Here is a 27,257-nt window from a genome sequence, read left to right as displayed (position 1 = left end):
GTGATCACATAGGGTTTTAGGACTTTTCCTTGGCAGGGGGAAGCCATTGAAGAATATTAAGATGGGGAGTCCCATGGTGTAGAGCAGCCCCAGGAAGGAGGGCAGCATTTGTCAGTGCATGGTGCTGGATCTGCCATCCTGCAGCATTAGTGCTGTTCCCCTTGATTGCTGTATGGCTTACTTTTTTCCTTTCCTGGCATTCTGTCACTTGTCTCCTCAGCAGTGAGTCCCTCTCTAAGGAGCCTGCTTAAAAGAGCACCCATGTCTCCCTCTCTGCATTTCCTATTTCCCTTTTTTAAAAATTTTGTATTGTTATGTTAATCACCATACATTACATCATTAGTTTTGGATGTAGTGTTCCATGTTTCATTGTTTGTGCATAACACCCAGTGCTCCATGCAGAACATGCCCTCTTTAATACCTACCACCGGGCTAACCCAACCCTCCCTCCCCTCTTACTGTTTTCCTTTCTTAATGGCATTTTTGTTGTATTGAACTTGTCAAACTCCAGTACGCTCTGTAATTTAGCTGTTTTTGTGTGCTTTTCCTCTTTCTCCATTAGACTGTAAGCTCCCTGATGGAAGAGATTGAGGTCTGTTTGTTCATGGTTGTGTGTCCAAGTGCAAGAACTGCGTCTTACACATAGCAGTCACTCAGTAAACATTTGTTGAATACAGACTTGTAGAACCTTTCTGGGGACTAGTTGAGAACTTAAAATGATGGAGGCCTTATGTCCCTTTCTAGTTTCTGACAGTCCAGGCAGTCTGGGGTTGTAGCTGTCAAACAGTTTACTAGAACTGCAAGGGCAAATGGGCTTCTTCATCTTTGGTTGGATTCTAGCTACAAATATATTTGAAAATCAAGTGAAGTCCCTTCTGCATACCAGATATTATAAGCAACCCAATAAATGCTGAATGGAGTATAAGATTTCTTAAATGGAAAAAGAAAATTGCAAATGAAAGTTATAGTATAATCTTATTTGTATTTTTTAAAAAAAGATGTACATATAATGTATAGAATCTGCAGTTTACACAGAAATCTACTAATAGTGATTGTATCTTAGCAGTGGTACTGAGGGGTGATAAAAAGGTTTTATTTTATGCCATTCTGTATTGACTGGCTATTTTTTAAAAAAGATTTTTATTTTTATTTATTTTAAAATATTTATTTATTAGAGAGAGAAAGCGGGAGGGGCAGAGGGAGAGGGAGAGAGAATCTCAAGCAGACTCCCTGCTGAGCACGGAGCCTGACATGGGGCTTGATCTCACAGCCCGGAGATCATGACCTGAGCCAAATAAGAGTCAGATGCTTAACCGACTGCGCCACCCAGGTGCCTGTTGATTGGATATTTTATCATAAATACGTACAGGGCGCCTGGGTGGCTCAGATGGTTAAGCGTCTGCCTTCGGCTCAGGTCATGATCCCAGAGTCCTGGGATCGAGTCCCGCATCGGGCTCCCTGCTCCTTGGGAGCCTGCTTCTCCCTCTGCCTCTCTCTCGCTCTCTCTCTCTCTGTGTCTCTCATGAATAAATAAATAAAATCTTTAAAAAAAATTAGTTGCATAAAACCTTAAAAAAAATAAATACGTACAAAGAATTTCATGTAAAATTAAGGTCAATGAAAGTCATGTACACAAATATTATTGAGGTTCCATACTATCTGTCAAGTCTAGGACCCAGAAGCTGGATCATATAGGCAATGTCCTTTGGAGTTCTGAGCATAGGAGTCAGGGGGAGGTCAGCTGGAAAAGGTGAGGCTCCGGTATACAGCTTCAAGGGGAGGCACAGAGATGTTCTTCCTTATTTGATTCTTTCTTGTGACATTTCTGTTTGGAAGGAGCAGTGTTTGATTACCTCAAATACTACTTCATCAGTTTGGCAGTTTTTGATATTGTCCTGTAAGATAGACTATTTCTCTGTCATTCACTTCTTGTTCAGTTTGTCTTTGAAATCTTGTGAGATTTCAGGATTTTCTATTAGCAATTACAGCTATTTCAAGAATACCTAATATAATAGGAAATCTAGCAAAAAAGAGAAATATATACAGGAAAAGATCAAGATTGTGTTTACATTGAACAGTGTGGAGGATAGTAGTACATTTTTATATTATTTTCATGGAAGTGGAAATGAGCTTAAGGGAAAGGATAAGGGGGCCTCTATATTTTGTCCTTTTTTTTTAAAATAGTATCTTACTAGGCAGAAAACAAAAATCACTTCACTTGGACAAAATATATCTTAAAACTTTAGGTTTTACTTTTTTCCTCATAAAGCCAAATGGCATGATAAAAAATAAATCCAAGTGGAATGAATATTTATTCATTTAGCAAACAAACATTTTTAAAGTGCTGGGTTGTTTGTCTTTTTTTTCTTTTTTCTTTTGTCAGGGACTATGCTTAAATGCTGAGATTAAGAAAGACTCCTCTTTTGCAGGGCACCTGGGTGGCTCAGTCATTAAGCGTCTGCCTTTGGCTCAGGTCATGATCCCAGGGTCCTGGGATCGAGCCCCGCATCGGGCTCCCTGCTCCGCAGGAGGCCTGCTTCTCCCTCTCCCGCTCCCGCTGCTTGTGTTCCCTCTCTCCCTGTGTCTCTCTCTGTCAAAGAAATAAATAAATTAAAAAAAAAAAGAAAGACTCCTCTTTTGCTCTCTGGTCGAATAGGGATGACTGAGACACACACACACACACACTCTCTCATACAAAGGGATTTACAAATAGAGATTTATATGTGGCACATGGAAATGATTAATTCCATCTGGAGAAATCAGAATACAGTAGTAGTTGCAGCAGCAAATGTTTGTTGACTATTATATGACAGGTACCATTGAAAACTCTTTCATAAGTTAACTGATGAAATTATACCGACATTCCATGGGATTTGTCCTGTTATCCCCATTTTATAGATAGGAAACTCATTCAGGGTCACATAGTTTGTAAGTGGCTGAGTGTGGCAGGCTGGTTCCAGAACCTTTGTTCCTAATGATTATATACTATATACTACTATACTACTACCATACTATATACAGCTACCTTTCTTTCATGGTGGAGGAGTTAACAATTGATCTAACAATTTATCTAACAATTGATCTAGGTTAACCGGGCAGCAGGTGAGTCAATTCAGATGGCGAAGAGAATCAGGGGAGAGCTGTTCAGTTAGTAGTTGAAGATACAGGTCTGGTTCTCGGGTGAAAGTAACTGTTGGAACTGGCATTTTAAAGTCAGTGGTGATCCTAGAATTTGCCATACTAATGGTGTGATAAGATACAAAAGAGGTAAAAGTTTGGTGATAATTCCTTCAAGAAACCTTCATGTATTGGGAGGAAGAAAGATGCAGAGGTTGGTACAAGGCTTAGGGACAGCTTTAAGGTGGGAAAGGATTGAATACATATAGAGGCTGAGGAGAGGAAGCCTATCAAACAGAGACTGCCCATGTAGAGAGGGGTCTGATAGACGGAACATCATGTGGGAGGAATGGGGTATAGACTTTGCTAGGGCTGAGGGTGTGGACAGGAATAAGTCTGCTGGTCTCCTCAGTGAGAGAGAGGCAAGAATGGCCATAAGTGTAGATCAGTTTGGGGGGTGAGATGTTGGCAGCTGGCGAATCTCTAACTGGTGGTATGTATATTTGCTCATACTGCTGCGAGTGAGGGAAGAGAGTAGGACAGGAGGGTAGTGGTGAGTATGGGTGACTGGGGAGTGGCAGAGAGAACAGACCAGAATTGCTTGATGGCTTTGCAGGATTGTATGATTTTCTCCAGCAGTACTGAATTACCTTTCTCTGGGAGTAGAGATGGTGACTGTTGGCTTGATTGAAGACTGAGTATTTAGAAAAAAATTGTTGAGTAATTTTGCACATGAGAGTAATAGGACACATGTGAGTGAAAGATAATAAAGTGATATAATCTGTTTTGTTTAATTGAAGGCAATAATTCAGTCATTTGCCAGTGTTGCCATCAGTATATACTTTGAAAGTGATTTCTGGTGTTTGGACTGCTTCATTATGTATAATAGGTGCGAGTGCAGTTTTAGAACCAGGATCTTTAATAAGCACATTTAGAATGTGAATCTGGAAGCTCTCTGACCGTGAAGAATCCATATTTGAAATGTATCCTGTATTTCAACATAGTATAGTAGAATGGACACAGAAAAGAAAGGCTTCCAGTGAACCAAGACATTTTTGTGTTGAGAGGAAATTGATGATAAATGGAAGAGGAGACAGTGCCTTAGGTTGCATTTTTATTCATTATATGTAGAAACCTTGCTTAGGCTATCTCTCTAACCAAGAAAAATGGAATTCATCTTTCACAGAGGATTACTACATGCTGACTTAATTGGAAGAAATAACATATTTTTTTTCCATTATGGAAGATTGTTTTAGAGCTGAAAATTTACTTTTTTTTTTTTTTTGGTCATTTCTGCTGTTTTGAGTTTCCAGGCAAATTATATTACTAGATAAATAGCACTTTTGGGAAACTATGTTCACTACTTTCTAGGTAAAATCTAAGATAACCTTTTCTTGATAACTTTTGATAATTCCACCAAATGTACTTATATCTTTGTGTTTTTGTAGTTGAATGCCTAGAATTTCCTTGAAGTGTTAGGTTTTAATGAACTTGGAGTTAAAACACAGAGCCTAGTAGCATCGTATATATTAGGTGTGAATTTTTATAACATTCTTGATTCTCTCTCTTTCTCTCTTTCTTTCCTTCTTTTTATTTTATTTTATTAGCATGTTCTTTAAGGCTAGAGCCTGAAAATCCCTCTTGTCTCTCGGTTCTTATAGATGCTAGGCTCATGGCAAATATTTAGAGAAGAACCCAGGTTAGGTGTTGCTATTAGCTTTGCTAAAATGGAGGTGCCTGCATTATTCCTGGGGATATTATTCCTGTTTATTTCACGTTCCAGATTCAAGCACAGTTTCCGTAGAACGGTACTATTGAACTGATAGTTGTTAAAAATTGTAGAGCAAAGGTCTTTTTCAAATGTTTAATTAGACTTCTTATATGGTGTATATATATATATTTCTAAATTCCCATTTATTGAATTTCTACAAAATGGCTAGCTGTATGCTAAATGAATTACTTAATCCTAGCAGTACCCCTTTGGTATGCTTGGGGGCATCATCCTTCTTAAGGACAAAGAAATTGAGTATTGGAAAGGTTCAGTGACTCACCTCAGACCATTTAAATATAGGCTCATCTCAAAGCATACGGTTTTATCTTTTTAATTTTATTGTCATTCTTTGATATTTCTGCAGTTACGAAGAGCAGTATTATCTATAGTGCCTGTCTTCAGGACTAAGTGAAACATTGCAAGATAACATTTATCAAGCCATTATCAAAGATATAGTTACTTTGTTCCTTGATTTCCCTGTGTGTTAAGTAGTCTTGAACTATGTAAGTTTAATTTGGCAGAGAAAATCAACTGCATTTCTAAAAGGTAGAGAGAAAAACAAAAATGGAGATTGATTTTGAAAAAATAGTAGGGACTTTTGGATGTTCTGATGATAAGAAACTCAGTAAAAAAATCCAGACTTTTTGTATGTGCATGATCTCATGTCTTTAAATCCTTTCCAATTTTAAAACCTTATACTTCTTCTTGCATAGAGTTCTCAGTATGTGCAGTGTGTTGCTGGGTGTCTGCAGCTGATGCTTCGGGTCAATGAGTACCGCTTTGCCTGGGTAGAAGCAGATGGGGTAAACTGGTGAGTGCCCTTTTACTTTTAATGTAGAATAACATTTGAAAGCATCTCTCCTTGACATTTTCAAAGAAATTAATACATTTAAATCATCTAAAATTTTTTTTCATGTCTGTTTAACAATAGATTATGCTAACCTTCATGGAAGTCAGTAACTACTAAATGGAATGTTTCTCCTCTCCCTCACTTGGCCTGTGCTACTTAAGAGGTTAAGAACTCCGAAAAGTCTATGTTTGATAGAACAAATTCTAGGTATTCAGAATAGAAGAACAATTATAAAAGTATCTTGTGGTAAATGTAGACAAAAATCAACAAGAAAAGATCTTTTTTTTTTTATGTTATGTTAATCACCATACATTACATCATTAGTTTTTGATGTAGTGTTCCATGATTCATTGTTTGTGTATAACACCCAGTGCTCCATGCAGTATATGCCCTCTTTAATACCCATGACCAGGCTAACCCATCCCCTCAACCCCTCCCTTCTAGAACCCTCAGTTTGTTTCTCTGAGTCCATAGTGTCTCATGGTTTGTCTCCCCCTCCGATTTCCCCCCCTTCATTTTTCCCTTCCTGCTATCTTCTTTTTTTTTAACATATAATGTATTATTTGTTTCAGAGGTACAGGTCTGTGATTCATCAGTCTTACACAATTCACAGTGTTCACCATAGCACATATCTTCCCCAGTGTCCATCACTTAGTCCCCCCATTCCTCCCACCCCCCACCACTCCAGCAACCCTCAGTTTGTTTCCTGAGATTAAGAATTCCTCATATCAGTGAGGTCATATGATACATGTCTTTCTCTGGTTGACTTATTTCGCTCAGCATAATACCTTCCAGTTCCATCCACGTCGTTGCAAATGGCAAGATTTCATTCCTTTTGATGGCTGCATAATATTTCCAGTGTGTGTGTGTGTGTGTGTGTGTGTGTGTGTGTGTGTACACACACACACACACCACATCTTCTTTATCCATTCATTTGTTGATGGACATCTTGGCTCTTTCTATAGTTTGGCCGTTGTGGACATTGCTGCTCTAAACATTGGGGTGCAGGTGCCCCTTTGGATCACTACATTTGTATCTTTGGGGTAAATACCCAGTAGTGCAATTGCTGGGTCATAGGTTAGCTTTATTTTCAACTTTTTGAGGAACCTCCATACTGTTTTCCAGAGTGGTTGCACCAGCTTGCATTCCCACCAACAGTGTAGGAGGGGTCCCCTTTCTCCGCATCCCCGCCAGCATCTGTCATTTCCTGACTTGTTAATTTTAGCCATTCTGACTGGTGTGAGGTGGTATCTCATTGAGGTTGTGATTTGGATTTCCCTGATGCTGAGCGATGTTGAGCACTTCTTCATGTGTCTGTTGGCCATTTGGATGTCTTCTTTGGAAAAATGTCTGTTCGTGTCTTTTGCCCATTTCTTGATTGGATCATTTGTTCTTTGGGTGTTGAGTTTGATAAGTTCTTTATAGATTTTGGATACTAACCCTTTATCTGATATGTCATTTGTAAATATCTTCTCCTGTCGGTTGTCTTTCGGTTTTGTTGATTGTTTCTTTTGCTGCTAAAAAACAAAAGCTTTTTATCTTGTTGAAGTCCCAATACTTCATTTTTGCCCTTGCTTCCCTTGCCTTTGGCGATGTTTCTAGGAAGAAGTTGCTGCCACTAAGGTTGAGGAGCTTGCTGCCTGTGTTCTCCTTTAGGATTTTGATGGACTCCTGTCTCATACTTAGATCTTTCAACCATTTGGAGTCTATTTTTGTGTGTGGTGTAAGGCAATGGTTCAGTTTCATTCTTCTGCATGTGGCTGTCCAATTTTCCCAACACCATTTGTTGAAGAGACTGTCTTTTTTCCATTGGACATTCTTTCCTGCTTTGTTGAAGATTAGTTGACCATAGAGTTGAGGGTCCATTTCTGGGCTCTCTGTTCTGTTCCATTGATCTATGAGTCTGTTTTTGTGCTAGTACCATACTGTCTTGATGATGACAGCTTTGTAAGAGAGCTTGAAGTCCAGAATAGTGATGCCACCAACTTTGCTTTTCTTTTTCAACATTCCTCTGGCTATTTGGGGTCTTTTCTGATTCCGTACAAATTTTAGGATTATTTGTTCCATTTCTTTGAAAAAAGTGGGTGGTATTTTGATAGGGATTGCATTGGATGTGTAGATTGCTCTAGGTAGCATTGACATTTTCACAATATTTGTTCTTCCAATCCATGAGCATGGAATGTTTTTCCATTTCTTGGTGTCTTCCTCAATTTCTTTCATGAGTATTTTATAGTTTTCTGGGTACAGATCCTTTGCCTCTTTGGTTAGATTTATTCCTAGGTATCTTATGATTTTGGGTGCAATTTTAAATGGGATCCTTAATTTCTCTTTCTTCTGTCTTGTTGGTATATAGGAATGCCACTGATTTCTGTGCATTAATTTTATATCCTGCCACTTTACTGAATTCCTGTATGAGTCCTAGCAGTTTTGGGGTGGAGTCTTTTGGATTTTCCACATAAAGTATCATATCATCTGCAAAGAGTGAGAGTTTGACAGCTTCTTTGCCGATTTGGATGCCTTTTATTTCTTTTTGTTGTCTGATTGTTGTGGCTAGGACTTCTAATACTATGTTGAATAGCAGTGGTGATAGTGGACATCCCTGCCGTGTTCCTGACCTTAGGGGGAAAGCTGTCAGTTTTTCCCATTGAGAATGATGTTCGCTGTGGGTTTTTCGTAGATGGCTTTTATGATAGTGTTAGAGGTATGTACCCTCTATCCCTATACTCTGAAGAGTTTTGATCAAGAAAGGATGCTGTACTTTGTCAAATGCTTTTTCTGCATCCATTGAGAGCATCATATGATTCTTGTTCTTCCGTTTATTAATGTATTGTATCACATTGATTGATTTGTGGATTTTGAACCAACCTTGCAGCCCAGGAATAAATCTCACTTGGTCGTGGTGAATAATCCTTTTAATGTACTGTTGGATCCTATTGGGTAGGAATTTGGTGAGAATTTTTGTATCCATCAAGGATATTGGTCTGTAATTTTCCTTTTTGATGGGGTCTTTGTCTGGTTTGGGGATCAAGGTAATGGTGGCCTCATAAAACAAGTTTGGAAGTTTTCCTTCCATTTCTATTTTTTGGAACAGTTTCAGAAGAAAAGGTTTCAATTCTTCTTTAAAGAAAACAAGGAAAGATCTTATCTAAAAGAATGAATATGATCCATTCTTTGTAATGTTTTGTAATTAGACCATTCTCTGTGGGGTCCTAATTTGCAGGTCCAGAGGAGCTGCCCTCTCAGGTTAGGAAATGTACTTCTAAAACAAACAACCCCCCCACTCCCAAACAGAATTCTTTTTTACTACGAAAAAGCCAACTTACTTACTCATTTTTTTTAAAGATTTTATTTATTTATTCATGAGAGACAGAGAGAGAGAGAGAGAGAGGCAGAGGGAGAAGCAGGCTCCCAAGGAGCAGGGAGCCTGATGCGGGACTCGATATGACCTGAGCCGAAGGCAGATGCTTAACCATCTGAGCCACCCAGGCGCCCCCAACTTACTTATTCATAATGAGAGATGTCACTGCTCTTAAACCAAATACTCTTTTTGTTTAGTGAAGACATTGTTTATCTGTTGGAGAACCTATACAGAAACTAGTTTGTCAACAGAAGGTTCCTTGGTGAGCAAGAAGAGTTGATTGAAGACTCCTGATACTGTGTCATCAGACTCTGCTGGGCCGATACCTCCATCTCCAGTGTAGGGATACACCTGCCAGAGGGATCTCCTCAGCCAGTATTTGCATGCAACTGCCTCAGCTGGGTTGCTTCTGCAAATGGTTCTTCTTAGGACTTGCGTAGAATTGTAATGAAATACTCAATTACTGTTGACTCAGTAAATTAGTAGTCTTATATTTTTTATGCAAAATTTCAATCTTTTTATACTTATTTAACCTTCAGTATGTCAGGAAAAATAGCCATGACAATTTGCCGCATGGACCTTTTAGAAAACATATATTTGGCCATTTTACATATAATTAACAGAATTATGAATAAAGAAGTAGTGAAAAACAACCATTAGAAATCCTAATAAGAATTTTTTCATGGTTAGGGCGCCTGGGTGGCTCAGTTGGTTAAGCGTCTGACTCTTGATTTTGGCTCAGGTCATTATTTCAGGGTCGTGAGATTGAGCCCTGTGTCAGGCTCTGTATCCAGCAAGGAGTCTGCTTGAGATTCTCTCCCTCTCCCTCTGCCTCTCCCCCTGCCTCTCCCCCTGCTCGCATGCACCCTGTCTCTCAAATAAAAAAAAAAGAATTTTTTCATGGTAAATCTTTCTGTAGTAAGTGAATTTTGATGCACAAACATCATGAAAGATGAAAGAAAACTATCACATGTCCTTTTAGCAAAATGGAATGGTCCGGGTTCTTATTGCAAAATATTGTGTCGAAGGCTTTCATGTTGAACAGCTAAATAAGTGAGAATACTGTATTTCCTTTTTTTTGTCCTTAGAGATATATTTTCACTTATTGATTCTTGAGTTTGACAAAATCCATTTATGATACAGTCATCTGAAGACTCAGAGTTTGAGATTTCACTTATATGACCAATTTCATCATCATTGTTAGAGAACAGAATGCTGTCTCTGCTTTCAACTTCTGATTCATCTAATAATTATGAAATGCCTTCCTCAGGTAATTGCCATTATGGATGGAAAATACAAAGTTCTGAATTCTTTGAATTTCAGTGATAACACAGTGTCAGGAGACTCAGCGGAAGGACTCAAGGGACTCAGCTTGTAGTCATTGTCATGGCTGGGATTTATTTCAGAGACACAATAGATCTGGAGGAATCCATGTTAGGATTCCTATGTTCTATCCCTCCTGTGGGCGTCACACAGCGTACTTTTTCCCCAGCAGCAAAAATGTGGCAACATTTGTGTGATTTTTCTGCTCAGGCATCCCCCTAGAGAGTCTGCACCCATGGTTTTTACTGGAAGTTTGTCAGGTAGGCACCCTTTGCCTAGCATGCAGGAAAATTCCAGACTCCAGAAGGACAGCACGTGTTCAGTATAAACAGAAGCATATTGTTTGAGCATACAGTATAGGAAGAGTGAGCCACCTTTATCATTTAGGGAAAAGTTTTGTATCAGTGTAGGGAACTGTTTACCACTCAGGTACCCAGAAGCCAGCCAAAGGCTCACTTTGTAGGCAGACTTTTCTAAGAATAGTGGTTTCAGGACTGACTATGATGTTAATTTTTTATTGCACAGAAATCTAAAGGTAGACTAAAGAGATGGTGTTTCCAGCCTTTTTATCTTCTTTAATAATGATGCCATGCTTGCTTTGGCAACACATATTCTAAAAATGGAACAATACAGAGAAAAATAGCATGGCCCCTGAGCAAAGATGACATGCAAATTTGTAAAAATGATGCAATATTTTTGGCAATAGAATAAGAAAGGATAATTACTTATTTCATTATTATATCATCTTCCTAGGCAATTTCATCATTCTCCAGTTTTCTTATGATTTTAGTCTTTAATTTTTTTAACATAGTTGGGAATAATGAATATATAATGATGAAATAGTATCTCAGATAATAAAATGGTATAATTCTTCAAATAATGGATAATATAAAATCACTGAAATCCCATAATATATCTTAGGTTTATGAGTGGATCCAATAGACCTGTATAGTAATTGCAAAATAAGTTGAATTTCATTCTGTTACATACAAAAAAAAATTTTCTTTTTGTTTTCTGGAAGACCTGGAAAAGAAAATAAAGGTGATGAATCAGCGATTTCTACAAATAGAATTGCTCAAAAATAAAGTCAAATACTGAAATTTGGTCCAGTGGACCCTAAGGTATACTGAAGTTAACCAAATGCAGCTCTTCTAGTTACTGGCACTTAGTATTTTGGAGGACATGAAGCAGTATTAACTGTTCAATTTAGCAACAAGAGCAGGGACAAATATAGTCTAGAATACTCCGTGTTCAACCTATACGTTTCGATATACTAATGACTGCTAAATTAGATTAACAGTAATAAAAAAAATAGAGACCTTTAGGTTGAGAGCAGGTATAAATAAAGGTATAGTATGTTAACTTGTTGATAGTATCACAATCAAAAAACTCATTTAATCTTTTAATTTTTGAAGAAATAAAACGTGTACATTTCTTTTGTTTAGGATTGAAAATATCCTTTGTTTCTTTCTTTTTGGTATTCCTCAACTCAAAAGCAGGAATTATGTGAGGAGGAAAAAACTCAAGTATAGCCTTTTTGAAAAGAATAGAACTGCTATTTTAAAAACTCCAGAACATTTTTAGCTATATCATTTTTTTGTTGTTAAAAAGTCTGTTATGTGGGGGCACCTAGGTGGCTCAGTTGGATGAGCGTCTGACTCTTGATTTCAGCTCAGGTTGTGATCTCAGGGTCCTGGGATCGAGCGGGGAGTCTGTTGGAGATCCTCTCTCTCCTTTTCCCTCTTCCCCTCCCCTCCTGCTTGTGCTTTCTGTCTCTCTCTCTCGCTTTCTAAATCAATAAATAAAATCTTAAGAAAAAGCCTTTTATGTGAATGATACAATACTGTTTCTGAATGTTTATATACCTATGTAAGACCAAAAATATACTTTGCATTGTCTTGCATATTGACTTCACTAGAAAGTCTGATAGCACTGATTCATTAAATACTGGAGCAAAGGAAGCTTTTCTGGGATAATTGCCTCCACAGATTTAATTGGCATTGAAGTATTTTGAAAGTATAAAGTAGTATATAATGAAAGTAGTACGTAAATGAAAGGTAAGATTTATTTTAAGCATCAAAACATTATATTATTGGGTGATGTTGTGTGATGAGGTGCAAGGTGCTCATGGGTTTGAAGAGCAGCAGTTAGCTAGAAGTGTGTCAGTCAGCCAGTAAATTAGCTGTTTTGTCTCCCTGTGCCCTTCATTGGCTTGATTTTTTTTAAAACCTTAATTAAAAGCAAAATAGAACACTAAATAATTATTTTGGCTCATGAACCTTAGCCTTCTAATTTTGGATTTGACAATTTGTATTTTTTGAGCTCTCTGCGTAATGTACTGCATATTATAGGGAATACAAAGAAGTGTATGGTCCTTTTCCTTTAAAAAATTATAATCTAGTTGGAAAGTATTAAATAGCTAACAAAGGTAGCACTCAGGATTCTATAGCATCATTTAGTAACTTTTTCAATGATTAAAAATAACACTAAACTCATCAGTTTGAGAAGGATAGCAGACACCTAAATGGGGCTCGATACTGACTCATTCTTTAGGTCTCAGCTCAAGGGTCACTTCCTTTGAGAATCCTTCCCTCCCACTGCGCTGCATTCTGAGTTCCTTGAGGACATGGGCAGTGTCTGTTTTTGCCCACCATTTGCCCCCCACAAGTGCCCCGTGCCTTGCAGTGTACCTGCCATATAGATCTTCAATAAATGTTAAATTGCTGTATTTAGGTTTATCTTGGGCCTTTGTGTCCTTTGTAAGCCCTTAGCATGTTTTCATGCTCCACTGTCTTCAGAGTTAGGGTTCCTGCCTCTAGGGGAAACCCTTCCTTTTTCTGTTAAATAGGAACTTTATTTTGCTTCATTAGAATTTTCTTGTAGTTAATATTTGGATATAGAAGACTTCCTTATTTTTTCAACAGACTCATATATATTGTAGACAAATTTTGAACGCTCTGAGATTTCTCTGCAGTGTTCATCATTGTTGACTGCTGCTTCCTTTGAAATCTTTGTCTTGGTTTCAGCAATAGCGTATTGGTCCGGTGCTCTGTATAACCCTTCTGGACATTTACAGATTTGTTAACAGAGATAATTTAATATAAAGAACTGTTAACTAGGTGTCTGAAAACAAAACTCTCAAGTGTCAAGAGAGGTAGCAGGTGGAGACGCTTCCCCTGAAGTTGTGGAGCAAAGGTAAGAGATTGGAATTATGAACGTTTACATGCTTCAAGGAATGTGTATTCAACTGAGATTTAATCCAGGGCTTGTGTTCCTGAGCTCAGAGGAAGGGCCTTGTAGGTCAGGGACCCAGATGGCTGGTGTTGCTCTCTCTGAACATGTGCAGGGAGGCTGTTCAGCCAGCGCGTTGTAGACTTAATTCAGCCGCTGCCACGGCAAAGCACAGTCGCTGCTGTGGAGGTGAAGGACTGTTGTTGGAGTGGTACTCACAGGGGCAGGAAGCTGACAGGACAAAGCCTCTTCTTCCTCCATCTTGGCAGTCAACCTCTAGCCGCTCCTGTTGGCAGAGCCGGCTGGCGGAGCAGAAGTGTAGCTTAAAGTCTCAGCCACAGCATCACAAAACAGAGTGCAGAAGGCTTACCTTAATAAGTGGAGCAGTCAGAGAGCAAAAGGAAAGTAGGTACTAGGGTATTAATAGCATAGAAGGACTTGATTTTACAGTTTTTGAAACACTGACATCAATATTGAATAAAGCAAGTCTTAACAACCCCAAGTAGAAAAGAGGTAAGGGAGAAATCAAGCATGAGAAAATTAAGGGCAGTTCAGCAAATTTATAACTGTATACAAATCACAAAAATGGAGAAATGGCACAAATATAAGCCTTCCACTAAATTAGTAGTTGTAGATTATAAAATTGGATTTAAAAATCTTACTTATTTTTATTAATAGACTTTTTATTATTTTTAAAAATTGTTTTTTGTTTTTTAAAGATTTTATTTATTTGACAGACAACGAAAGAGGGAACACAAGCAGGGGGAGTGGGAGAGGGAGAAGCAGGCTTCCCGCGGAACAGGGAGCCCGATGTGGGACTCGATCCCAGGACCCTGGGATCATGACCTGAGCCAAAGGCAGACGCTTAATGACTGAGCCACCCAGGCGCCCCTAAAAATTAATTAATTTGTTTTATTAACGTATAATGTATTATTTGTTTCGGGGCTACAGGTCTGTAATTCATCAGTCTTACACAATACACAGCACTCACCATGGCACCTACCCTCCCTGATGTCCATCACCCAGTTACCCCATCCCTCCACCCCCCTCCCCCGCAGCAGCCTTCAGTTTGTTTTCTAAGATTAAGAGTTTCTTATGGTTTGTATCCCTCTCTGGTTTCATGTTGTTTCATTTTTTCCTTTCTTCCCCTATGATCCTCTGCCTTGTTTCTTAAATTCCACATCTCAGTGAGATCATATAGTAATTGTCTTTCTCTGATTGACTTATTTTGCATAGCATAATACCCTCTAGTTCCATCCACGTTGTTGCAAATGGCAAGATTTCATTTTTTGATCGCTATATATACACACACCACATCTTCTTTATCCATTCATCTGTTGCTGGACATCTGGGCTCTTTCCATAGTTCAGCTACTGTGGACATTGCTGCTCTAAACACTGGGGTACAGGTGCCCCTTCGGATCACTACATTTGTATCTTTGGGGTAAATACCCAGTAGAGCAATTGCTGGGTTGTAGGGTAGCTCTATTAATAGACTTTTTAAAGAGCAGTTTTATGTTTACAGAAAAATCACAAGTCAGAATTCCCATATATACTTGTCATCCCATAGTTTTCCCATGTTAACGTCTTACATTAGTATGGTACATTTCTTTAACTTGATGAGCCAATATTGATATATTCTTATTAACTAAGGTCCGTATTTACGTTAGGGTTCACTCTTTGTGTTGTGTTTTGAGTTACCCATAATGTCTCTCGTCATTTTTTAGTGGTTTATCTTCTTTTTTGCTTGCATGTAGGCATTCCCCAGGGAAATTTCCTTTGTCTTCTTACTTGACGTAACCTCTTTCATTTCCATATGGCTTTCCCAGTTTCCATATCAGTAAAGTGAGAGGTTCACCTAGAAGCTTCTGAGGTTTTAACCCCCAAAGTTAAAGATTGGCTGTGTCCAGTTCAGACTCATGATGGGCTTTTTCCAAATTCATCCCCTTTTCTCTGTGTGAGGTTCCTAAAATATCTTTAAAGGTATAAATGATCCTCTTGGTTATCCAGACTCAAAAATCTTAATATACCTTCTAACTTCATCAAGCTGTACATCTATTTGTGTTACCAAGTCCTTTTGATTTTAGCTTTTTTATGTGCGTCTTACTATTTCTTCTGCCGTATTACAAGTCTGTGTTTCCTTTCTCATTGCTTCTCTGCAGCAGGTGCTGCTGAATGCTGAAGTCCTGTGACTTTTGGAGAGAGACTTAAGTGAGGCTGTGCTGGAAATGGCCCTCTATAAGTAGGGGCCTACCTTGCTTGTTATTTCTGGCAGAAAAGAAACTGAGGACATAATTCAGAGAGACTTGTTCCATTAGTGCAAAAAGAGAATAAATAATTATTTTTTCTTATTGCACTGTTATAGTAAATGTTTTCTTAATGTGTGTTCCTTTTCAGCATCATGGGAGTTTTGAGTAACAAGTGTGGCTTTCAACTCCAGTATCAAATGATTTTTTCAATATGGCTCCTGGCATTCAGTCCTCAAATGTGTGAACACCTGCGGCGCTATAATATCATTCCTGTCCTGTCCGATATCCTTCAAGAATCTGTCAAAGAGAAAGTGACAAGAATCATTCTTGCAGCATTCCGTGTAAGTGTTTTGTGGTGTTTTTTTAATGGTGTGTGTGCACGCGTGCACGCGCGTTTGTGTGTGTGGCATTTTCCCTGTGAAGTATATTTGGGGGATTTTTAGCAGGTGGGAAAAAATGGCTTGTTCTCCATGTAGTTATGAAACTACTGGGCCTTGGTGAACATAGAGTAAAATCTCACTAATTTGTATTGTGGCATGGGGGAGTGGGATTGAGGAAAAACCATTTAAGTGCGTAAAATATATGAGTTACAGACTTACAGGAGATGTAATTGTATGATGTTCATGTAGAGGAAATCCCTTTTTGTTGCATTGTGTTCCAAGACACTGTTAGGGAAGTTTTTCTCTTAAGGGGCCCTTGTTTTAGTATAGAGTTGTATTTCAGATTCTGGATCTGCTGATGAGCAGTGTCTTTCTGGGGCAACTCCAAAAGATCTATAATCATTTTGTTTAGTAAAGTTGTCCTATTAGGATATTAGAATTTGGGTGATATTTAAGTCAGCTTCCTCCCTTGAACAGATGAGGGAGTTGAGGACAAGAGGGAGAGGAGAGTTAGAATCGGAATCCTAGCTCTTCTGGCTGCCAGGCAGCTGTAACACAGAAATAAAGTATTGTTAATCGGTTGCCCAGACCCAGTGTATTTGCCATAGCAGTTGTGTGTTGATCATTTTGTTGCTTACCTTAGGGTTTAATTGGCTTCTGAGGGATGACTTGGCTGATCTAGTGTCTTTTTTTTTTTTTTTTTTTTTTTTCCCTTTCTTTTTTTTTTTTAATTTTATTATAGTTTTTGATGTAGTGTTCCATGATTCATTGTTTGCGTATAACACCCACTGCTCCATTCAATACCTGCCCTCTTTAACACCCATCACCAGGCTAACCCATCCCCTCACCCTCCTCCCCTCTAGAACTTTCAGTTTGTTTCTCAGAGTCCATAGTCTCTCATGGTTCATCTCCCCCTCCAATTTCCCCCCCCTTCATTTTTCCCTTCCTGCTATCTTCTTTTTTTCTTTAACATACAATGTATTATTTGTTTCAGAGGTACAGGTCTGTGATACAACAGTCTTACACAATTCACAGCACTCACTATAGCACATACCCTCCCCAATGTCTATCACCCAGCCACCCCATCCTTCCCACCCCCACCACTCCAGCAACCCTCAGTTTGTTTCCTGAGATTAAGAATTCCTCATATCAAAACCTCAATGAGATACCACCTCACACCAGTCAGAATGGCTAAAATTAACAAGTCAGGAGATGACAGATGTTGGTGGGGATGCAGAGAAAGGGGACCCCTCCTACACTGTTGGTGGAATGCAAGCTGGTGCAGCCACTCTGAAAACAGTATGGAGGTTCCTTAAAAAGTTGAAAATAGAGCTACCCTACAACCCAGCAATTGCACTACTGGGTATTTACCCCAAAGATACAAACGTTGTGATCCAAAGGGGCACCTGCACCCCAATGTTTATAGCAGTAACGTCCACAGTAGCCAAACTATGGAAAGAGCCAAGGTGTCCCATCGACAGATGAATGGATAAAGGAGATGTGGTGTATATATACCATGGAATATTATGCAGCCATCAAAAGGAATGAAATCTTGCCATTTGCAATGACGTGGATGGAACTGACCCTAGGGTCTTTTAAGGATGCTACCCAAGAGTAATAATAGTGGGCAGTTTAGAAAGTGCTTATTCTGTGCTATGCATTGTTCTAAGGCTTTCCATTTGTTAATTCATTTAATGCTTACCACTGCCCTATAACATGGTAATTATTGTTGTTATTGTTAGTGTATTGGTATCATTAGTATTAGTATTGGTCTTCTCATTTTATGAATGGGGATACTGAGACAGAGAAGGCACATTGCTGATAGACATACAAATCCAAGTTATTGGCTTCAAGGTCTGTTTTTAACTATTATTTACTCTTATGCTTTCTTTAAATAAACAAGAGCAAATCAAAACTAAAAAGTAGTATAGATGTAGTGCAAAAATTTAAATGGCATAGACCTCACATTTGCCAAACATAGTCACTAACATCTTTCAGATTTTTCTAAGCACGTAGAGATAAATATATAAATAGGTATGTAATTTTGTATTTAAAAATAAAATGACGTCATGTTATAAATACTGTTCCATAACTTTATTCTTAACAATCTATAATGACTATGCATTCGTTTTCATATATGTGGGTCTTCAGTAATTTTTTAAATGTCTGTATTCTGTGTTGATGTGAAGTGGTTTCTTTAACCAGTGTCCTGTTGATGGGCATGTGGGGTGTTTCCAATTTTTTCTACATGTCTGCCCACTTTGATGAATATTTCTGTTGGGATATAGTTCTATAGGTGTAATTGCTGAATCAAGTAATAAACTTTTACAGTTTTGATAGGTAACACCAAATCACCTTTCATAAATGTGCAAGTTTACATTTCCATCAGCTACATGTTGAAAGTACATGCTTTTCCTTTCTTCCACTTGGCATTTCTTTAATTGTTGCAAAAGATGAGCTGAAAAGTGAAATCATTATTTTAAATTTGTATTCTCTTAATAATGAATGAAGCTGAGCATTGTTTAATAGCTTTATCAGCTATTTCTATTCTACCTATAAATTGCTTACTCATAGCATTTGTCACCTTTAAAATTTTAAAATTTAGTGTGTAGGAACTCTTTTCTAGATGTTTGTAGTTAATAGTATTAATAACTAATGTTTATGGAGAGCTTATCCAGTGTCAGGCACTGTTCTAATTGCTTTAAATGTGTTACTCATTTAATCTCCCAAGAACTCCATGTAATGGGCGTTAGGCCACAAGAGGTTAAGTGATTTGCCAAAATAGCTAGGAAGTGGCAGAGCAGGAATTCAGTCTCAGGCAGTATGACTCATGCTCTTAACCATCATGCTAACCTGTCTTTGTTGCTGAGAATAATAACTGTTGTAATTTATTGAATGATTTTCATGCATTGCCTTATTTAATCTTTGTGATCATCCACTAGGTTCTACCATTATTTTTATTTTATAGATGAGGAAACCAAGATTTGTAGATTGATTCCTCAGTTAGTCATCTCCTTTGTTTCTTTTCTTGGTACATCTTCTCAGGAATCTTAAGAGTGGCATTAAAAGGGAGGGAAACCATGAAAAGGAGAACTGTAGGTCCTGTGAGAAAGGAATTCAGATTCCTTACTTGAAAATACATTCTTTTTCACGTAGAAATTGTTCTGTGGCCCTTAAGAAGTTTACTCTTAAGAAACAGGTTAATGTGGTACCTCCTATGCCTCACCATATTGGCTCTGCCATTAGGTTTTCTAGCTAACTGTCTATGTGAATTGTCAAGGTAAATTTCAGTTTAGTCCAGATAAGGTAATAATCAGTTCTTAAATCAGAGTAGATTGTATTAATGAGACTCTACCCTGAAGTATTTTAGTAGCTAAGTTGAATGAACTTTTTTTTCTACTTGAGTGTTTCATTATCCATATTCTTATTTATTTAGTAAAGATGAACAATTCTAGAATTAGGATCTCCCAACAGTCTCCTTTCAGTGCTAGAGCTCGTTTAATTCACAAAAACCAAGTTTTGAGTCCCTTTTAAAAGTATTCCAGCCATTATGCTAATCAATAGGGAACACAAATGCTTGAGATACAGCTTGACACTGAAAGGCTTGTAGTTTAGTGAAGACAGAATATGTAAGTAAATAATGTCACTTCAATGGAGCACTAAGTAATGTACAAGAGGAAAAATAATATAAAAGAGGTGGAGGGTAAGAATGGGGGGCTTAAGGAGAAGCTTTGGAGAGAAGGCTCCAAGAGATTTTGGAAGGATGCCTGGGAGTGTTTTAGTACAGAGGTGCAGAGAGGTTGATAAATGTTAACAAATAAAGATGCTGACTTCTGGAATTGTCAGTAATTTTTCTTGTAGATTGATTATTGGCCCCTGCTTAAGGGAGTAAATGGAGCACATAAGTCTGGCGCTTGAAGATACAATCCTGATTTGTGACCATTTGCTTTCTGAAGGAACAGACGTGCTCTGTAAAATGGAGCATTTGCTTTGCTGATCTGTATTACCCTTCTGGGCATTGAACTGGTGGGGCCAACACAAATCCTTCAGCCATCCTGTCACTGAGTCACCCTAAGGTATATTCATACTCTGGGGCATTACCCACTGAAGCCCAGTGCATCGGAACAAGGCTCTGTCAGATCTGCTTGTGCTACTTTATTGTATGCTGTGCCTACTGTGATGGACATGAGGCAGAGCTGATTGCATTTTTAAACTCTATTCATTATGGTTGAATATGGATTATATTTATTTATTTATATAATTATTATTATTTTTAATTTATTACGTTAGTCACCATACAATACATCATTAGTTTTTGATGTGGTGATCCACGATCCATTATTTTCATATAACACCCAGTGCTCCATGCAGTACATGCCCTCCTTAATACCCATCACTGGCCTAACCCATCCCCCCACCAACCCCCCAAACCCGGTTTGCTTCTCAGAGTCCATAGTCTCTCATGGTTCATCTGTCCCTCCGACTTTTCCCCCTTCATTTTTCCCTTCCTTCTCCTAATGTCCTCCATGCTATTCCTTATGTTCTACAAATAAGTGAAACCACGTGATAATTGACTTTCTCTGCTTGACTTATTTCACTTAGCATAATCTCCTCCAGTCCCATCTATGTTGATGTAAAAGTTGGGTATTCACCCTTTCTGATGGCTGAGTAATATTCCATTGTATATATGGACCACATCTTCTTTATCCATTCATCTGTTGAAGGGCATCTCGGCTCTTTCCACTGTTTGGCTATTGCGGACATTGCTGCTATGAACATTGGGGTGCATATGGCCCTTCTTTTCACTACATCTGTGTCTTTGGGGTAAATACCCAGGAGTGCAATTGCTGGGTCATAGGGTAGCTCTATTTTTAATTTTTTGAGGCACCTCCACACTGTTTTCCAAAGAAGCTGTACCAACTTGCATTCCCACCAACAGTGTAAGAGAGTTCCCTTTTCTCCACAATCTCTCCAGCATTTGTTGTTTCTTTCCCTGTCCATTTTTGCCATTCTAACTGGTGTAAGGTGGTATCTCAATGTGGTTTTGATTTGAATTTCCCTGATGGCTAATGATGATGAACATTTTTTCATGTGTCTGTTAGCCATTTGTATGTCTTCTGCAGAGAAGTGTCTTTTCATGTTTTCTGCCCATTTTTTGACTTGATTATTTGTTGTTTGGGTATAAAGAACTTCTCAAACTCAACACCCAAACAACGGATTATATCTTTTCAACTCAGTGTATTTATTTTCTGAAGGCTTAAAGCTCCTATTTGATTTGTCTTTGAGTTTCTCCCTTGTTTCTCTTCCTTTCTGTACTGTGGTAGTTACAGGAGCCTTTATTTTATTAAAACTTCCTGTTCCAAATTAAGCACCTGTCATTAAGAAAATGGAAAAAAATTTGATCTTTTTCCTGTTTATGAAAATAATATGGTCTTATGGTTAAAAAAAAGATACTTGGAAGAATATTAAGAAAAAGTATGAAAATTAAATATAGTCTCACTCCTAGATATGGAAGCCTATTGATATTTTAATACCTGTAATTTATGATCTTTGTTCTCTTTCTACATTGGGTATCAACTCTGGATGAATTGTAGTGGGCACTGAAAACCTGAATGGTTAAGAGGGAGTCTGTATTATCATCTCTTTACAATTTGGGCAGATCATGCTTGGTGTCAATTTCTACAAAGAGTGTGCACTGAGGTTGGTGGTAGTGTGTGCGCCCAGCATGCACAGTGAAGGTCATGTTCAATGGGTTCTTGAGCTGGTTTCTGTGCCTTTGGCAAGTTGGCTTAGCCTTTCCATGCTTCAGGTTTGTTTATGTGTCTGGTGAGAGTAATATCAACAATCTTAAGTCCCTCATTGGGCTTTATGCTCATATGTTATTGTCCTTTGAAAAAATAAATGTGGGCTAAATGAATACTTGGCACATAGTAGGCCCTCAATAAGTATACATATCTGTGACTGAGTAGAAAGAGTAGGGTAGTGGTATTGAATTGACTGATATTTTTATTGGTTTCTTTATTAACTGAGTTAAATTCCTTTTTAAATTTTTCGCTGCTTTGCTTCGTTCCCATATTTTAAAGTATGATAATAAAATTCTATGATAGAATGTCTGCTTGCAGCTACTTCTGCATTGAGAATGAACTTACCCGAGAGTGTCCTACTCTAGTTTTCATGAGTATCTTAAGGTTACTGATATGTTAGAATTTTATTAAAATAATCCACTTAACAAAACTTAATGTGGAAAGCAAGGCTACAAGGAGAGAGTCCCTGTTTTCTGTTAGTGCATGGACTTTTGTCTAAATAGGAAACTAAAGTTAGGAAAACTCCATTTTCCTAACTTGTCATGAAAACTCTCTTTAGAAAATGAGATATATTTGGTAATTGCTAAATTGCTCGGGAAGTTGGTTACCCTCAGCTCAATGTCTTTGCAATAGATTATCCTAGAAAGATGACTTGGATCATTATTATTATTCTTTGTATGACTTTCAACAGTTGTCTAAGTAATTAACTTGCAAATGAATAGTATTTTTCAGTTTTTACCTACTTATCCTCTTTTGTATGTTATATTTTTTAAGTTCAAATGTTTATTGTTCTAAATGTTGATGATTGTAAACATTTACCAAAAGTTATTTCTTCCGATAATTTGATAATAAGGTAACTTGTTTTTTTAAGATAAGGTATAGGTGTGGGAGAGAGAGCTGCTGTAACAGTCAGAGTCTTATTTTAGCCCTTCTGTTGTTTGAAAGAATAGATCTCTACACTTTTAACTTTTTTCCTTCAGTTTTCATAAGTTTACACTTTTTAAAAAAGATTTTACTTATTTTAGAGAGAGAGCATGAGTGGAGGGAGGGGCAGAGGGATAGGGAGAAGCAGACTCCCCACTGAGCAGGGAGCCCGATGTGGGCCTTGATTCCAGGACCCTGAGAACATGACCTGAGCCAAAGGCAGATGCTTAACCCACTGAGCCACCTGGGTGCCCCAATAAACTTACATTTTCTAATAAGTATTATTTAGATAATATAGTAAGTTCTGTGAGTTTCTAGTGAGAAATCAGTTACTAGTAATTTATAGTAATGGGCTGAGATTTAATCTAAAGCTCAGTATAAGCTGCCTTAAATATAATATATATGGTCACTTTTGGTATCTGAGCTTCCCACAAATCCTGCTTAGTATTTTGCTCCTGCCTAGTTCCTCTTCCCTCTCATTGGTTTTCATTTTAGATCATTATTATTGTAAAATAAAAGGGTCATTGGAAGCAGGGATCTCTAATATTGCTGTATCATAGAAGAGAGGTGTTAGTTGATATTAATTGAATCCTACCTTTGAGATCCTCCCTCTGTCTCCTTATCCCTTTCCTTCTCCCATCTACTCTCTCTGTCTCTTTCATGGATTATCTATTCATCTGTCAGATGTTTACTAAAGACCAATTATGTAACAGGCAATGTGTTAGTTACTGAGCAAATGGAAGAATGAATAAGATAAGATACTTTTTCTCAGGATTTTGTATTGTGTTTAAATGCTTGTCTTTAGGAGCCCCTGGGTGGCTCAGTTGGTTAAGTGGCTGCCTTCAACTCAGGTCGTGATCCCCACGTCTTGGGATTGAGCATTGGGCTTCCCTGCTCAGCGAGAACACTGCTTCTCCCTCTGCCCCTCCCCACCGCTCATGCATGCGTGCTCTCTCTCTCATATAAATAAATAAAATCTCTAAAAAAAATGCTTGTCTTCATGCAGTGACTTCATGAAGTCACCATGAAGAAGGTTTACAATATAAAAAGCTCATAAAGTCCCAAAGTACTAGGGAGCCAGACTGAGGTTCTTAGGGTTTTTTTCTTTTCTTTTTTTTTTTTGACCTGATTTGGAAGTTCTCTAGTTGATTATTTACTTTATATGGAAATTTAAGAAGTACAATAGTATAGCTCTTTTCTGATTTTCCTTTCAGTATGGTGTATTAGAAAGAGTGTACGCTCTGGATTGGATAAGATGCAGGTGTGAATTCGGTGCTAGTTTGTTGAGAGGGTGGCCTGAACTCTTAGAGTGAATTTCTCCATCTGTGAAAGGTGGTTAGGAATACTTAACTCACTTCAAGATTAGGTAAGGATTCAGTGAGATAGTAGGAGCCTGGCAATAGTAAATATACAATCTGTGCCTTTTCTCTCCAGAAAAGCAGAGAATGATAGCAGTTTGCCTCTTTAAATCCTGTATCTCTGTAAATTGCATTCTTGCTTGGTGTTGAACATAGGAAAAGATCCAATGCTGACCTGTTTGATTTAGAAGAGGCGGCATGAATATTTTACTAATATTTAACAAGATTTAAAAACCTTTTTTAAACTTTATTTACAGTTTCAATTTGTACCCACAGCACATAGAACTAATTATTAGGCTAATTTCTGGGCATCTGTTATCTAATTTGGATTTCAGATTATGTAAAATAGACTCAATCTCTTGGCAGGAATATTAGTTTTTTAGACCCTGCTGTGCTAAATCTGGGACAGTACAGTCATTATGGGAATATTCTAAGGGCTGAAAATCAGAAGAATGTCTTTAGATATCCACAACTTTAATGTATGCAACTGAGTTAAAATTAAGTCATTAGTAATGACATAGTAAAGCCATTTGACTTAGACCATCAATAGGTGAAAAAATGATGTGTCCTTTTTTTTTTTTATCATTCTCAAATTCCTGTAACTGTTAAATGAGATTCACTGATGAGGTTGTTTAAGGATGGTCTAGTCATGTATTTTTTCCCACATCTTGAAACTTAGGAAGGAAATTTTTGTGCTGAAGACTTTAGGAAGCTTGCTGAGCTGCTGTGAGCTGAAAAAATTGCTATTTTTTTTTTTCCATTTGGCTTGGTGAATTTTATTTTTGAAAATGTCAGTCTCACTTATTCATAGCAGGTGCTGGACTCCAGGTCTCTGCAAATGTTATTCTATTGGTTAAATGATTTGTCAATCTTTAGGTCCTAAAATAAATTAGTATGTTTTGAGTCTGTGGCTGAGAAAGACATTGAAGATCATATTTGTTGTCTAGAGTTTTACATCTTTTTTTAAAAATTTTTTATTGTTATGTTAATCATTAGTTTTTGATGTAGTGTTCCATTATTAGAGTTTTACATCTGTTGTGAGTTTTATTTCCCTTTTTGGCTGTGCTTAGTCAAGAGCCTACGTAATATGTCAGATAATAAGATAAATTATATTTTTACAACTCAGTGTTTTCAAAAGAAATACCACCAAATTGGACTTGGATTTTTATTGGCTGTATTAGTCATAATGTTTAATTTACACCCCCACACACGAACACATAGACACAGACCTGCACATACCCACATCTTCCTGTGTGGGCGGTTTATAGTCGTCCGCCCTTCAGAGAGGTCCACCTCGTTTGAGTGTGTAGGTGCTGTTTTGCCTACTGCTTTAGCATGGAAGTATTGCTATCAAGAAATTTTATTCCCAAGTCTCTATACCTTATTCCTTGTTTCAGAGATGTATCTGTCTTGCTCATTAAGTACCAGGTTTGAGTGGGGTATAGTAAGACTGAGACAATTTTTAATCTTGGGGTGAGTGTTTATACAGTGGTACTTCAAGTGTGGTGTGCATGTCAGTGCAGTGCTGTGAACTGTTGGTTAGAAGCCTGCAGTGGTAAGTATAGAAAGTAAGAATAAGCAGTTAGAAGCTTACAGTAACTTGACAGAATAGTTGCATACCTGTCAAATTTAATAATATAAAATTTGAGCTTATATTTGCATGTGTTTTAAAATGCATTTTTCTAGAAAGTCATTTTTATTGTATTTTATAAAAGTATTTGTTCATGACTGATTGGAAGTTAAAAAACAAACACAACTGGTCTTCACCACAGATGTTTTGAGAAGTCCTGTTTTAACGTATAATTTCACAAGGCTAGCAGTTCTGGTGAAGGAAAGAGCTGAATTGTCATGTGATTCCTCTGTGCTTTTAGGGAAATCAAGATTTCTGCACTGTTACTTGGACAAAGACAAAAATGATATTTATACTTTTGATTTTGTTGAGGTGAAGATGCCGTTGAGTTTTAGGGCCTTTAAAGAGTACACTGCTGCTGGATTATCTAGGTTTGTTTTTGGCAAATTCAGTTTCTTAAGTACTTTTCATAATCCATTCAATCCTTTTCATTCTTTATAATGAAATGGAAAGATGAGATTGAAACGTGTTTTGAAGGGAAAATTATAAGGCTTATTGACTGATTTGATATAGGGTTGAAGAAAAGGGGAGAATCAAGTATGACTAAGTTTTAGAGTACTATTATTTTGGAGAATTAAGAGGTGAGGTGGTTTTTAGAAGAATATAATAGTGGTGTTCTGTGTTAGTTATTATATTGATTGTGTTTGAGGTTAGAGTTGAAATCACTAGTTATGATAATACCTCAAATATGAAGTTTAATTCTCTAGTCAACAAATACATAGTGAAAATAACAAAGGATCATATGAGCAAAAGAGTTTTGATATGTTTCTAAAGTTAGAAGAGGGGGTAGTAAGAAAAATAACTTGAAAAAGTAATAGAAAATTTAGTAAAGTAATAGGTAAAGTCCAAAGCAAAGGAAGAGGGAAGAGTATCAGAATGGGAGAGGGTATCAGAATTTAGGGCTCCCCACAGCATAAGGTCTTTAATTGAATTTCATTATGGTCAGGGAACATATTCTAAGTTTCAATTCTTGGAAATTTGAGACTTGTTTTATAGCTAATCATATGGTCTGTCATGGTGAATGTACCATGTGTGCTTTAAAAGAATGTGTAAAAAAAAAAATTTGTATTTTGCAGATGTATAGTGTTCTATAAAATGTTAATTAAATCAGGGTGGTTGATAATGCTTTTTAGATCCTCAGTGATACTGATTTTTTGTTTAGTGGTTCTATCAGTTGCTGAGAGCAGGGGTTGTTAAAATCTCCAGCTGTTATTTATGGATTTGTCTGTTTTGCCCTTGAGTTCTGCCAATTTTTGCTTTATG

The 27,257-nt window shown here is 37.5% G+C and overlaps 1 protein-coding gene and 1 non-coding gene across 4 annotated transcripts in view; both read left to right on the top strand.

Moving 5' to 3' along the window:
- The window catches only part of ATP6V1H (ATPase H+ transporting V1 subunit H), a 125,450-nt gene that overhangs the window by 35,402 nt on the left and 62,791 nt on the right, over window positions 1–27,257 (top strand). For all 3 annotated transcript variants that reach the window (XM_073892769.1, XM_025870598.2, XM_025870597.2), the window contains 2 exons: window positions 5,602–5,699; window positions 16,047–16,239. In XM_073892769.1, coding sequence (XP_073748870.1) covers window positions 5,602–5,699; window positions 16,047–16,239 — 291 coding nt within the window. The remainder of the gene's footprint in view (window positions 1–5,601; window positions 5,700–16,046; window positions 16,240–27,257) is intronic.
- On the top strand, window positions 11,011–11,117 carry LOC112823791 (U6 spliceosomal RNA). The gene has a single exon (XR_003208146.1). It is a non-coding gene; the product is annotated as a U6 spliceosomal RNA (small nuclear RNA).

Source organism: Callorhinus ursinus, unplaced genomic scaffold (assembly GCF_003265705.2).
Source record: "Callorhinus ursinus isolate GAN/ISIS: 27379988/994484 unplaced genomic scaffold, GSC_fseal_2.0 scaffold5, whole genome shotgun sequence".
NCBI classification, from domain to species: domain Eukaryota; kingdom Metazoa; phylum Chordata; class Mammalia; order Carnivora; family Otariidae; genus Callorhinus; species Callorhinus ursinus.
The sequence above is the reverse complement of the archived record's forward strand: the minus strand, read 5'-3'. Positions and strand labels throughout refer to the sequence as shown.